The sequence below is a fragment of the Galendromus occidentalis genome, unplaced genomic scaffold (genome assembly GCF_000255335.2).
Source record: "Galendromus occidentalis unplaced genomic scaffold, Mocc_1.1 scf7180000077524, whole genome shotgun sequence".
Lineage (NCBI taxonomy): Eukaryota > Metazoa > Arthropoda > Arachnida > Mesostigmata > Phytoseiidae > Galendromus > Galendromus occidentalis.
Genome location: NW_003805512.1, coordinates 1,437,239 through 1,451,562, shown reverse-complemented (window position 1 = coordinate 1,451,562; position 14,324 = coordinate 1,437,239). Strand labels below are relative to the sequence as shown.

The following is a 14,324-nucleotide window of genomic DNA, read 5'->3' as shown; positions in this document are numbered from 1 at the left end:
GATGAGGCACTATTGTAGGCAATGCTGGAGGACGCCGCTCTTTCACCTGTAGGTGGGTACTTCTCGAGAACTACTTTGAACTCGGACTCGAGTTTCGTGATCGTTTTCGCCCGCTAGCCACGGAAACTTCCAGTGGCGTTGTTCACTGCGTGCTGTCGTTGGTCAAAGAAACCAATGCTTGCTGAGATCGAGTGGTAGCGAGACGAACAAGCCAAGTAAAACGACGAAAGCAACAAACCGTCGAGCTGCTGCTGCGGCTGCGGCTGTGGCGAGGTCCCAGATGGGGACATCTTGTTGTCGAACCAACGAACGAGAGAACAAACGGGAGAGGAGGCTCCACCCATTAGAAGCGTCAGCTGCCGGAGAGGCGGAGCGGATCGTTGGTGGGCGGACCCGGGACCCGCTTTCGGAGGTAGTGTGGCGAAGCGGTCGTTTGAAATCACAAGCGCAGTACCTTTCCGAAGTTCGCTTATTTGATAAACGGAGGCGCCCAGTGTTTTAGGTAGCACACAAGCCGAACAGTCACCCTGTCAGTCATTCAGCTGCTCATTGGGTCGATCGATGGGCGCCCGCACGATTGACCGCACTTTCAGTTTCCACTATCTGTCTCTGTCGAGTTTAATTCTCACTCGGACTGGACTCGAATGATTCCCCCTTTCCCCAGATCGATAGATTCCAGATTCTCCTATCGCACCAGCGGACTGGCCCCAGATCTCGCTGACTTTTCGGAAATGCATCGTCCACGAGGGAGATGGACGGGTGAACGGATGAACGGCGAATAGTTGAGTTGACGGTCAGTTCGTCCGACTGCTCCAAGACAGTCTCCTAAATGAAAGCACGTTACGATAAGAGATGCGTTCAGCAGAGACAGATGGCTCTCGCAGATTACAGTGTGAGCACCAGTTTACCGACTGAAGTCCAGCGCCTGACGGACTGACCGAGCGAAAGTCGCCATTCACAGTGCTGACTTGACTTGGACAGCACACAATCCTCGAGATTCCATTTGGGTTCTGTCCGCGGCTCTCCGGGGGGAGGAAGATCTCCCCTGAGCGTTGCTTATTATCATCCGAGTCGGCGTGACGTGACGATTGACCACCGATCTGGCGATCAACCGTCGTTTAGAGGGAGAAACCCCAGAAGGTCCGCGGAGGTGTGGACAATCCCAATTCCGCTCGCGTATCCATGCGTGCTCGGTGTGCGGCTGTGCAGATGAGCCCCATACACTGATTAATTAATCCCGAATCCCGAGGTAGGTAATGGAGTGAATGGAGTTCCCTAAGATTATTTCAGCGTCTTCAGCTGCGAGAGTTGCGCTGATTATTTTTCCTCAGCAGCCACTGTTCTCAGCTCTAGAGGTAAAAGGGTCACTTGAGGGTCCGATCAATCGCTCTGGTCGTGAGTCGTCCCATCTGCATGCGAGGCTCACGAACGAAACTCTTTTTCTGGGCCATCATAAATACAGGCGTTGAATAAATTGGCTCCCTACTGAAACACCTGAAACAAGCCGACGAAATTATCAGCTGCGCGATGGATGCGAACGAGCCACATTCGAGTCTGAGGAAGAGGCTTCTGAGACGACACCGAGCTCCCTCGAGAGCGAAACGACCATCAACAAGTATGGCCCGCCCGGCCGTTCATCGATGAAATGAGTGGCTGAGAGAGTGATAGATCGTGATTCGTGATTGATCAAGTGAAAAGCTCGGGCAGGCGATCCGTTCTCACGGTTCTTAAGTGTTGAACTGTCGACGTTTTTCGCGAGTCCTTTCCGCAATCTCCGTGAATTTCCATTCGCTCGTAGGCTACGAGTCGTAGCCGCTTGGATCCGACCGCCCAATCGGCTCTCTCGCTGGCCCATCCATACTCAAGTCTTTCTGTTGCCGAGTTACCTCTCGTTCAAGTACCTAGGTAGTTCTACGTTCTACCTTAGTTTTAAGATTCCATAGACTGCCGAACCGCATAGCTAACTCACTGGCCACCTAAGTACCTAGGTATGCGGGCAGTTCATGTCGGCGGAACTCTGTATGTACATGCGGGGCGATGATGCTGACGTCAGCAGAGAGCAGAGATATGTACTTGAGAGATAAGTCGCCAGTCGCCACTATACCGATGCATATGTTTGCGGAGCTCTCGGCGTTTTCCAGGGACGCAGGCACGATATGAGAGCTCAGTCTCACTTCCATTCGTAGGTCGTAGGTCGTAGTCCACCTTGCTGTCAAGCACCCCGGATGGAATGAGCCAGACTCGGAAGCAGTCTGGGCATGAGGTATATCTGTCTGCCGTCGTCTCTCCACCGTTCACCATCTTCGAAGAATTAGGTGAATTCAAAACATGAGCGTGAATAAATTCGAATCCCGAGTGACACGAATTTTGAGTTCTTCGAGGCGAACATGATACATGACCACCTGAGTGGAGAGCCCCGTGTGGTGCGCAATGCGCGCCACGTCTCGGACTCAGAAGCAGTCGAACGGCGAACTGTTGCTACTAGTAGTTTGGTATTGGTTATTCCGATCGCTCTTTGATTCCCACTCCCCTGATTCTCGTTACTCGTCATTTCTCTTCAGCCTGGAGCGGCCGCAGCAATGGCGGCCGCTCCGAGTCTGTTGGGTGTCGTCGTGCACTTCACCAGCTCCGCCGCTGCCATCAACGACGGTACTGTCGACGACGACAACGTCAGAGCCACCGCTGCCAGCAAAGCTGCGAGTTGTGATCTGAGCCACCAGAGCGCGCTCTTGAGGGCTCTCACCTGATTGGCCCCGCCCATCGAAGATCGGAGAGGCGGGACTTCACACCTCTTTCTACCTAGAGAGTGTCGGTTGTGGTGGTGGTGCTGCTGCTGCTGCTATTGTTGTTGTTGTTGTTGTTCATACTGCTGACGACAAGCTGATTTTGCTGCCTGTTAGTTATATGCTGTTAGCGTTCAGAGAAGGAGGTCTTTGCTGCTGCTGCCGCCGCTGCTGCTGCCGCCACTCGTGCGGCCGACGACATCGCACTCCGAACACCGTAGTCAGTCAAGCGGACAGGGACTTGAGTGACTTCGCGCGCTGAACAGCCAGAACCATCCGTTGTCCTCGTGTGCTCCTCCGGTCTCTCTCGGTGAAGAACTCCGGCGAAGAACAGCGTTTCGAACACTCGCCATCCAGCTGAGCTACCGGTCCTCCATTCGTCGTCAGACAGTGTGTGATCCCGCGCGCGCAAGTGCCTGTGTTGGTGTTCGAAGTAGGAACGGACATTCGACGCTACCTTTCATAACGCTGTCATCACCGGTACGGTCTCCGTTGCCACGAGCCGCTCTGGAGGACAATCAATTATAGTTGTAGTTTCTGGAAACCTCCGCGAGCGTTCATCTTCATGCTAGCTCGGACGAGACTCTCAAGATGATCCTCTCCGAAAACTTCGCCTTAGAACTGAACATGAGCCGTCAGACAAGCTCCCCAAAGGCTACCGATTTCAGTATCGCTGCCATTATGGCTCGGTCTGCATCTCCTTCAACCACCAGTAAGTTTGATGTTCGATCACTTAGCTCACTCGATTCCGTTCAGAGCCATAGAAAAATCAGTGCTGCCTATATTGAAGTTCCTGGAATGGACGCTGCCCGGCGTAATCTTTCGAGCCGGATGATGCTGAGCAGCGAGTGCATTCATAAACTCGGAGAGCAATTCGCAATTTCGCAACATCCCCTAATTCGCTTCATGGTGTCACCACGTCACCACTCACCACCGAGACATTGTCAATTGTCAGAGTTAGAGGTTAGAAGTCCTCGTCTACGATTGGGTCCAATCTTCCCTCGAAACTGCATTTTCTCCTGGTCGAAGTTGAGAGAGTCGTGAAGAGCGCGAGGGAATCTATGAAGACATCCGGCGTTAAGAAGACCTGATTGTCTCGTCACTCACACGCTCGTTCCCGGCTGTAGTAGCTTTTACCGCCATCGCTCAGAGTAGAGAACAAGTCAAAGATTCGCGACGGCCCACTGACTAGTCTGATGACTGAAATGACGAGAAGTGGGCGGGAGATAGAGTTCGCTTCCTTCGCTGTCAGCTCGCGTTTCCACAGTGTTTCCTGAATTGTGGCTTCTCCCTCTTCTCGCCTCGCTTGCACGGATTCTCCCCTCCCTCATTGAGTGTGTGCCTTTGGGCTTGTCTCTTCGCCTGTGGAAGTATTTCTTTTTTTTTGCGAGGAAAGACTCCAGACCAGGCTTTTTTCGCGTCCAATGAATCTGAGAAAACTCGCTGCGGACCCGGCGGTTTTTGTCCCTGGCCGTGGCGAGATCACTTCGAATCTCTCGCGGAGAAGAAAGAGTATATAAAAAAATATCTGTCTGGTCAGGTGTGAAGAGAGCTTACCGTTCACTTTGACCGTGGGCGTTCTGAAAGAGATTCCCGAGGGCAGTCTCCAATCCATCTCTCGTGTACACAGCTCCATGCTGCACGCGCTGAATTTTTGAAATATTGTTCTGCGGAACTTATCTGTCGGAGACGTTTCTCAAGAGTGGCTCATGGTTCATGGTCCATCAGAGCAGCTGTTCGGGAAAATGAGCGGAAGAAAAAAGTCGGATGGCGAACTCCAGGTTCCCCGTCCTGGGTGGTCCAGTCCAGCTCTCAACACTCAACTCTATGATCTAAATGTGGTGCTTCTGCTGTTTCTGACGGCCAGAGTGGAATAGTGGGGGACGAAACCACAATCGGGTTTCGGCATCTCGACCTTTGTTTAGACCGTCGCTCGCCCGACTCTAATCATGATCGTGGCGCTGGTGATCATCCGCATGATCTCTCGGCACAATACAATAGGAACGTTCTTCCACCGTGGGCGATTGCGTGCCGGAATAAATGGAAGATCCTACTCTGACTGATTCCCTTTCGCCGTCTTTCCAGTAAGCCCATCTCCGAGTTCGTCACCACAACCTTCGTCATTACCCTCGTCCGCATCACCAACACCATGCGCTCCGCCGCGATCGAAGAAAATGAAAAAGTCATCCTCTGATGAGGAAAAAGCCTCGGGTCCTAATCCATACGCTCCTCTGCTACGAGGTGCGTGCAATTCAGCCGCACTCGAAAAGGTCGAGTGTCATCTCGAGAACAGGGATCTCTGGGAGAGGTTCAACGAGCTTGGAACCGAAATGATTATCACCAAAACTGGAAGGTGAGTTTTCGTGAAACTGATAAGTCGCATTATATTCCGAAGGATCGCGCTCGATTCCCCGCCGCGTTCGACGCCTCGCTTGTCACGCGAGACAAAACGTTGCTGCGCGAGCTGCGGCGATCCGTGCGCGTGTGTGGGTAATTTTTTGAGAGTGAAATCCCCGCGAACGGTAGACTCGATCGCAAGCTGTTTGAAGCGATGTTCTGCATTGATGGGGAGTTCGCTTTATGGTCCTCATCGTCCCCGTTGTCGGAGCCTGATTGCCGGCATTGTGGTCGCGACATCAAGGCGAACGAGAGGAGTTTGAGGGGCGTGAGTCCCTGGGGAGAATGGCGAGAAAACTCGACTTAAATCGACTCACTCAACTTGGTGACAGGAGCCGTCATGATTGACTTTTGATCCGTTCGGAGCGACAGGCAACAAACTAGCGAGCCTACATTTGATTTTCTACATCCACGCCCCTTTGTTTTTTAACTGACGGAGTGACTCGAACTCTCTCGCAGCAGCACATCACGGCCTGTCGCAGACTTGAAACAAGGCAAGCTTACCCTTGGTCCGCTATGGATCGACTTTGAAATTGTCGATAGGACAGCAGCGTATCGCGATTTCGCTCCGAACAAGGCGTTCGAGAAGCTTTGCTGGCGTGCTGGTGTCACATGCAGAGCGCCCAGCCGACATCCGCCTCCTAGTGCGTGAGCCTGTGTGGCATTGAGCTGTCCATAGACATCTGTTCATGTGTCCGCTCTCAGAGGTTGTAGGAGCGCGTGTCCGGCGTGACTCTTTGAGAAGGGAATTTCCCCGTTCCACGTTGAGATCCCGAGCCTTTGCGATATCGTCCAACTGACCTTCCAACACTTTCGCTCCGCCAAATTATTGAGACCTACCTGTATCAGGTCTATGAGAAGACGAGCTGGGAGGTGAATGATCCCCGACACGACCAAGGCTTGCGGTACACTCCGCTCACTGCTCAGCCCTCCATTCCCGACTCTCGAAACGAAGGGAGCAGTAACGTTGAGTGAATTAACATGCAAGAGAGATAGCGGCGAGCAAGCCAAAAACACATTCAGACACCGGCTCAGTCAGTCACTGACAGTCTGCTTGTCTACTCGACCGAGTATAGGGTTCAGTAGCCAGTCGGTGGGCTCAGATGAAAACGGACTTTGAAATCAAGACTCAGTCGTGAGGTTGTCTGGTTCTTTTCAATCTTATCTTTAGGTTGTGTAGTCGTGCGAGGATTTTAGTTGCAGCAGCACCGCCTTCACAGCCACCAGCATCGCCAGCAGCAGCAGCAGACTAGCGGTTTTTGAGAGGACAGACCATGACATTCCTCTGTCTGCCTGGGCGCTCTGACTTTTTGAGAGCTCTCGTTTGCTTCCGTTTGCCAGCGAGTGTCTCTGTGCAGGAAGACAAGAGGAACCCAACCCTCTTCGGCGTTCTGGTTTTACGCGCGTGCTCCACAGCGCTCCCAAAATACCGTCTATACATCCGAGTATTTCGTTTTTCCCGGTCGGGATGTGCGCTGTCGGCCGGTTTTTCACAGACAGAGTGAAAGGCAGATGATAGGACTCAATGAAATTCCGAACCAAATCGAAATAGCTTGAATCTAATTTTATGAAGATCTGCCTCAATAAATTCGAGCTGACGGTCCGATATCTCCGCGTCGATGGTGGCGGCTGATGCTTTTGAACGGATGCCGACGAACGCGCACACGTTCCTGGAGTTACAAACAGCGGAGAAAGAAGAGAAGTTGAAGAAAAGCAAATATGGGGCCGATACGTCTCACGGAAATCTCGTATTGAATCCAAACTTATTAGCGGATGCTTTTAATAAATTCCCATACATGGGTTCGAGGAGCGTCGGAACGCAGCCCGCCAATATATTTTCCTTCTTCTCGATCTTGGAGCTTATGCCTCGGTTTCGGAAGCGGGGCAGCGGAATCCACCAGACGGGACATTATTCGCCGCGTTTCGATTCTGCTCGGCCGATTGGACACGAGACTACCCAGTCGTCTGTTTCTAGTATGATACGGGAGAGAAAGTCTGATCGTGATCCTTATGTTGCTCAAGAAGTTGAAGATGCTCCGGTGCAATTAGGGCTAGAATGGTATTATAGGGGGTCATTTAGAGGACACCAGGTGTGAGGTAGAAAAAGACTAAGTGATGCCTAATGGCTAATTCGAGGGGTTGGACCTTTTCTCAGTTGTTCGCTTCGGCTTCAGTCTGTTCGGCGTTCGAGACTTCTGAAGCCGACCGGCTTCACACCTTTGAACAGACGTTTTATCCGACTTGGGAAAGGTACTCCAACTAAAACTCAATCTACGATGACGACCGGCCCCTGCTCGCTATTGAACGCGACGTTTTCGTACAATGATCAGACTACGGCACGATCCAACGAATACGGCACTACAACGACACCTGCCTGGGTATCTATGCGATCGCTTCGAGACTCGCGTTTCCCGGGGAAATGTCCCGAAATCCGGGCGCGACTGTCATGAGAACGTCCCCAGGACCGCGGTACCTTTCTTGAAACATTCCTCGCGTCTTCTGTAGAATTGGCCTTCTGTTCGAGTGGCGGATCGTCGTCGGCAGGAGGCTTTCAAGTCGGCACTCAGTGACTGACTGGGGGAAATTTAGCCAAAACAATAATCGGGGCGGAACTACATCGTCTTCGAATCAGTCCGTACGTCCGTCAGTCAGTGCTCGTCCATGCGTCCGTAAGTCCGTCGTTCCCCCGCCCGTCAGTCAGTCAGTCAGTCAGTCCGTCCGTCAGTGATCACAGTTTGAATCATTGACTTGCCGCGGCACTCTGTGCGGCGACCAACGTCCAGCGTTCCGTAGAAGCTCGTGAACGGCTATGCAGCGCGAGTCGGTTGTCGCCGAGTCATTTCTCTCGTTGATTCCCCGCGTGGCCGGGCCCATGTCATTAGGCGAGAAATTGATTTGACTTCCTTCAGAAGTCCGCCGAGTTTCGACACTAGCTCCAAAGGAGGGCTCGGAAGCGTTGCTTGGAAGCTCGGATTTGAGCTTCCACGCCCTGGAATCGATTCATTGTTTTGAAAAGTCAGAAAACGATCGCCGACGCCGTCGTCATCATCACCGTCCAGGCGGTGTTCACCTGCTCGGCCGAGTCAGCGTTCGTCAAAGCGGATAGACATCATCAAAATTTCTCGGTCCGATCCGCAATCGGAGACAAAGGTTCACTCGTTGAATTTCATTCGTTCGGCGGTGAACTTCACAACGGGCGATCTACTCTCCGGAAATTTCCTTTTGATGAAATTCGAAGAAAAATCACGTCGTTGAACATCCGACGATACAGTTCTCTCTACGCGATTGCGTTCAGTCCCGAATCGGCGAAGCATTTAAATTCGAAACAGCGGAGAGAATCGATGTTATTGTGGACTTTTCCGCTCTCGTTACTCTCCTGTTATGTTGTCGCGAATCGGACAGAAGTCTGAGAGCGAGCCTCCATGAAAGCACAAAGGAGCACCTAATCGGTGGGTTTGAGCTGCTGACGAACCGACTCTGGGAGTGAGGAGCTCCTCCTATCCACACTCCGAGTCTGCGAGGCTGCTCGTTTGGCTAGCACGTTCGCTCGGAAGCTCGGTGGATTGGGTGGTTGCCGCGATGGATGGATCGCTGTCGCTCATTTCATGCTGGCCGTGAATGAATGAATGAACAGCTAACGAGATCCGCTGCTCTTACCTATCCGATTCCAATTCAGCCGGTCGTCGGTGTGTTCTCTCGCTCGTTCGCATTGTCGCTAACAGTTCGCTGATCCAAAGATTCTCATTCGGCTCGCTGATCCTCTCGAGTGCCCGCGAACCCCTACAACAAGACAGCCACCGGTGTTTGTTCATCTCGACACTCGCTCACTGATTGATTCATGGGCGCTGTTGTGATTATTGATATTGTGGACGATTCGCTGGAACGGCTCAAATGGATGATCTCGTCGAAAGACAATGTTGCCTCCGGTCAGCAACCGGCACCGCGGCACTCGGGTCTCGAGAATTGGTGGCAAGCCATTTGACATTCCCGACCAAACTCCTGCGGAGATGTTCACAACCGCCCGCTGTCTGTGGTTTGTTCGAGCACCAGCAGCACGGCGTTGTTTTTTCTCCGCCTGTTTAGCTGTTTTGCTTGTTGTTCCGCTGGTTGAACAGACATCTTGCTACTTGCTTTACAAAAATCCGTGTAACCAACTACTACGAACGTAACGCATTTACCCTCTGCGTAGTTGAACGCCCACTCTCGTCCGTTCGACCGATTCGGCTTCAGGCGAAATGTTTTTCCTCTCCGCGTAGATTTTCTCCCAGCATAATAGTTAGCGGTGTTGTTGGAAGCCACCAACAACTTGTCAAATTCTTGTTGTTACTCGCGTTGTCGGACTCACTCAGTTCCGAGAACTGGTTTCGGCAAAGTCGAGGGCAGGGGGACGACGAGAGGTGAAAGAAGCAGAGACGAGTCTCAGCGAGTGCCAGCCAACTCGAGTGACTGGGGCAATTCCAGCCTTCAAATGCTTGCTTCAACTTGAAGACGACTGACGTCTTGAGAGCAGTTAGGTCCGATGGCTCTCTGCTCCACCGACTGTGGGTTCGTTTGGCCTAGGCCCCTCGTCGCCGTCGGTCGGTCAGACGCACGTCAGCCTAATCGCGCGAAAGAAACAGCACTAGTGGCCCAATTCACATGACAGCAGACAACACGAGACAAAAGCGGTCGACTGGCATCGATCGAAATCTGGTTTACGTCAAACAAACAAGCGAGCGAGCGATCAAATAAACGACAACAAATCGAATAGTGCTTGTTAGACAATTTTGAAGGACTCCCTGCCCGAATTCTCTGCGGATCCTGCATCGGAGGCGATCGGGGCGATCAAATAGAGTCCCTCAGAGCACGGTCGGGTCCTCGCGTGGCAGCGAGAATTCCCGGACAGTATTCCTCGGTCGTCCGTTCGCGTTCGATCGGAATCGACCTCGATCGGCTCCTCTGTTTTCCCTCTGCTCGATTCTCAATTAGAACGCGATCCTCCTTCGATAGAGCTTATCGGTGTTGGGTTAGTGGAACTCGGGTCGACACGAGCCACTATTTGCTACTGCGAACAAATTGATGAACAAGTGTTTCACCTTGTCTTTTCAGGAGGATGTTCCCCACTGTGCGCGTATCCTTCAGTCAGCTGCCCGTGTCTTCGGAATACCGCTACCATGTTCTGCTGGACATTGTTCCGTGCGACAACAAGAGGTATCGTTATGCATACCACCGATCATGCTGGCTGGTCGCTGGCAAGGCAGACCCGCCGTCACCGAATCGCTTGTACCAGCATCCCGATTCGCCGTACGCCAACGACCAGTTGAGGAAGCAGGTGGTCTCCTTCGAAAAGGTCAAGCTCACCAACAACGAGATGGACAAGCAAGGACATGTGAGTAGGGATTCCGTTCGGGCGGACTCTGCGAAGTTCTTTAGCGAGCCTCGGAGACTTCACTAGCATGGCATGGGGGAGTCGGGGGTGGGGGGAAACGAGCACGAGAGGATCGCTCGATCTCGTGCGCGGACTGCGTCAAAGTGTGAGATCGGTTAAGCCTCTGTCATTCCGATTGGTTCGTTCGCTCGTTGTATCCTCCGCTCGTCTTGGCGGGTGGCTCGAAGGCGTTGAAACGAAAGCTCGTCTACTTGAGATACGATGAGTATGGTGTCCCATCTTTTAGTCCCATGGTGTCGTTTCCGAGAACGTCGAGCCGCTAGCCGACCGGCAGTGGCGGCAGCGAGCAGGCTTTTTCGCCAACGACAAGCTATTCCACACAAGCAAGTGACGGACCACCCGGTGATACTCTTTCTTTTTTTTTTTGCTATGGCGCTAGCGATGATGTACACGATTTTTGCCTTCGTCTTTGGCCAGCGGTCTTGCGGGCGGAGGTGGCCGACTGACTGGCTGGCTGGTCGGTGAGCTGTCATAAACAAATATTACGCTGACGACCTCAAGGCGACGTCGAACTATGCGAGGAATTCGCTTGTTCTCCACCACTGCTCCTTCCAAGAACAAAACCCCCGTCACCTCAAGTATTCGACGCTAGACTCAAGTACGCTGCTGCCGGCAAATCTGTCGTTCGCTCGCACGCTCGATCAATCGCTAGATTCGTCAGCCAATCAATCGCTCGGTATCGCTTCTGACCTTGGCTGGAGCACGCTGCTCAAATTCACTGACTGACTGACTGAGTACGTATCAGGAGGATCTGACGAATGATGGTCTTTCGCATGTTTTCTGGATGACGCTCATCGCTGTGGGTCGCTGTCAAGGAGATACCCATCTTTGCCGTAACTCCTTTCCGCGGTGGTAGGTATCGGAGAGCGAGAAGAGAGTGATTCCAGTTTCTCCCAACGGCTACAAATCTCACATCAGTTGTTGCATCGGCCAATAGCGACGACGGCTGTCTCAGTCAGACTGAGCCACCCAGAGCGTTCTTTTCTCATGTTCTAGTCAGTCAGCCAGTCAGTCAGTCAGTCCGTGACACTGCCGAGTAGACTGGAGGAAACCTTATTTACAATGCTTTCTTTGATGGGGAGCTCGCCGAGCGGAGAAGCGACCGACGCCGATTCACTTGCCGATCCGCTACTGTCTCGATTCGGTCGAGTCTCAGGGAAGCCGCCGACGACGACAATCGACCGCTTCCAGTTTCCATTGACGCTTCGTTGGCGCCGGAAGCCGATCGTCATTCGATCGCAACCAGCAACCGCGATAATGACAATTCACAATCAGCGGTATCCACCGCAAACAACACCATCATCAGTGGCTGGCTCCAGTAATTGGCAATGTCTGTGAAATATGAAACTGTTGTCGCTCATTTCTTATTCATTAATGCGACTCCTGGCGCCATTGATGCTGCTGCTGCATTCACACCTGCCCGAACGAGTGTCGTTGTTCCAGCCTCGGTGTCAGCATGGGGTATCTTCAATTACGCGTTTTTTTTACTGACCGGAACACAATCAACATCCGACTAAACGTCGATCTCTTCAACAGATTGTGTTGAACTCTATGCACAAATATCAGCCTCGCATTCACCTCATCCGAAGACGGGCGTCTGCGGCCAACAGTCCAATCGGAAGCGTGGAAGACGAAGAGTGCAAGACTTTCGTGTTCTCCGAGACGACTTTCACGGCCGTGACTGCGTACCAGAATCAACTGATCACCAAACTAAAAATTGACTCGAATCCTTTTGCGAAAGGTTTTCGTGACTCTTCTCGACTTAGTGATCTTGAACGGTAGGTCGACTCCCTATCTAACCTCGCGGGACACCCTTCGAGAGTTTTCGCGCAGACCCTCCCGGAAATCTTGTCGCAGACCCTCCCGGAAACCTTTACGGAGACCCTTCCGGAAACCTCCACGGGAGTCTCAAGGGGAGGGCAAGGGTAGCGGGTTTCCGCGAGACGTTATGAGGCGACCCATGAGCGCCGAAACTAAAGTCGTTCATTCATCTTGTTGCAGCGAGACGATGGAGAGCATCCTCGGTGACAATCCATTTAGCCGCCTCATGGCCGATCCCAGTTTGATGCCGCCTTCGATGGCGCCCTCAACTCCTCAGCACGAGCCGACCCTGAACGGCAGCGGCGGAGGTGTCCTGAGCGGCCTCGGAGGAGTAAGCGGCGGTGGCGGCGCCGCTGCTGCTGCCGCCGCTGCGGCTGCAGATCCCGCTGCCTATTTCCAGCATATGGCTGCGGCATACGCCCAACACTTGGCGCTGTTCGCTCAGCATTCACCTCTAAGTGCACCCACCGCGTCACAAGCGGAAGCGATTCAACAGCAGCAGATCTACGCCTTGCGGATGGCAGCCTTGAGCCAAGCCGCCCTCGTGCAGGCGGCTCAGCAACACATGCGACAGAGCCCACCCGCGTCCGCACGTTTCAGTCCGTACCCTGTTATGAGGTCGTCGATCGCTCCTTCACTGCCCCCCACGCCCGGTCGCTCGAGTCCTCAGATCGATGTGTGTTCGCCGTCCCCAGCTAGCTCCCCTGTTCCGGCTCGTTCTCCTTGAAGCGAACGCACGCGATTTTCTACAGATTTAGTTGAATAAATAATAATTGAATATGGGTGATTGGAACGTCGACGTTTAGTCGCCTCGGCGAGCGGGAGAGATAATCGATAGTCGGATGCGTGATTGATTGAAAGGACGATTTTGCGATCTCTCATCATATGAGTGGAATCCTGAAGAGATTCCCCGCGAACAGCGACCGCGGCAGTATTTCTCATCCACAATAGAATCCCATCCTTGCGCAATAAATCAGAGGTACTTATATATCGGAGCGAGTGCAGCGAATCGCTTTCCCTGAACCGGATCCCTTGTTAAATGTATCATAAGAAGTACATAGTTACGTTTGCTTTATTACATCGAGCGGTCCTGTCAACGAGTCAAGGAGTCAGCAGCCCGCAGGGAGGTCGAATCAGAGGTCTAGGAGCTTACAGAGAACGGATGGGCAGTAGGCAGTAACGTTCGTCGATTCGGGAGCGAGCGAAAAATGTCCCCGTGGATTGACTCGTTGACGGATCGATCAACGAATCCCAGATGCAATTTGTACATACCGAACCTGAAACAGTAAAATAAAAGTATCAATCACGATCGTGGAACCATCGTCTATGATCAATACCGTCAGGTGTCAAGTTCCCACCGGTCGATCAAGGCAGCTTTCCGAGCGGTCACGAGACTTCCGGCCTCCAATCACTGCTCTCTAGATATCGGTGATTTTGTCCCATGGTCGCCCGCTAAGATGATGATTCCGCGCCCCACTCAAGACGTCACTCTGCCGAAGAGCGTCGTGCAACGGCAATGAGCAATAACAAATTTTTTGATGAATCGTTCCTCGTCAATGAATCGTCCACATGGCGGCTGTCGTCCTGTATCCTTCTCCGTTCGATTGGCACCGAAAATAAGAGTGAAATGGAGAGCCCGACGCTCGCAATGGCAGATGGTCCTTTGGTTGGTCGGCTGGCTGGTTGGGTTGGGATGGACGGCTGGCTGCTTGTTCCAATGGTTCCCGGCTGGTCGAGGTCGCCGTAGTAGAAATCGAATTCCGCCGCCGTACGTGGTCGTTTTCGTCGAGTGTCGATCCAACTTTTGTTTTTCTCTGTCAACCCTCGAATGAAAATCCGATTGGAAATGCGATTCATCATCGGAGCGTATATCCGTTGGCGTACTCGGCGTCGAA

The 14,324-nt window shown here is 52.7% G+C and overlaps 1 protein-coding gene across 1 annotated transcript; it reads left to right on the top strand.

Annotated features, from left to right (window-relative positions):
- The first annotated feature begins 3,410 nt into the window (after window positions 1-3,410).
- LOC100901654 (T-box transcription factor TBX20-like) lies at window positions 3,411-13,156 on the top strand. The gene is made up of 6 exons (XM_029112690.1): window positions 3,411-3,495; window positions 4,869-5,136; window positions 10,269-10,548; window positions 12,145-12,386; window positions 12,610-12,678; window positions 12,730-13,156. Exons 1-6 carry the CDS (start codon window positions 3,411-3,413, stop codon window positions 13,154-13,156), a joined length of 1,371 nt encoding a protein of 456 aa, XP_028968523.1.
- Window positions 13,157-14,324: the final 1,168 nt, after the last annotated feature.

What these genes read in the sequence shown, in the direction of transcription:
- LOC100901654 (XM_029112690.1), top strand. Translation starts at nt 3,411, where the DNA reads ATGAGCCGTCAGACAAGCTCCCCAAAGGCTACCGATTTCAGTATCGCT. An exon ending in ATTATCACCAAAACTGGAAG is followed by an intron (nt 5,137 to 10,268) that starts GTGAGTTTTCGT and finishes TTGTCTTTTCAG; the next exon opens with GAGGATGTTCCCCACTGTGC. An exon ending in CGACTTAGTGATCTTGAACG is followed by an intron (nt 12,387 to 12,609) that starts GTAGGTCGACTC and finishes ATCTTGTTGCAG; the next exon opens with CGAGACGATGGAGAGCATCC.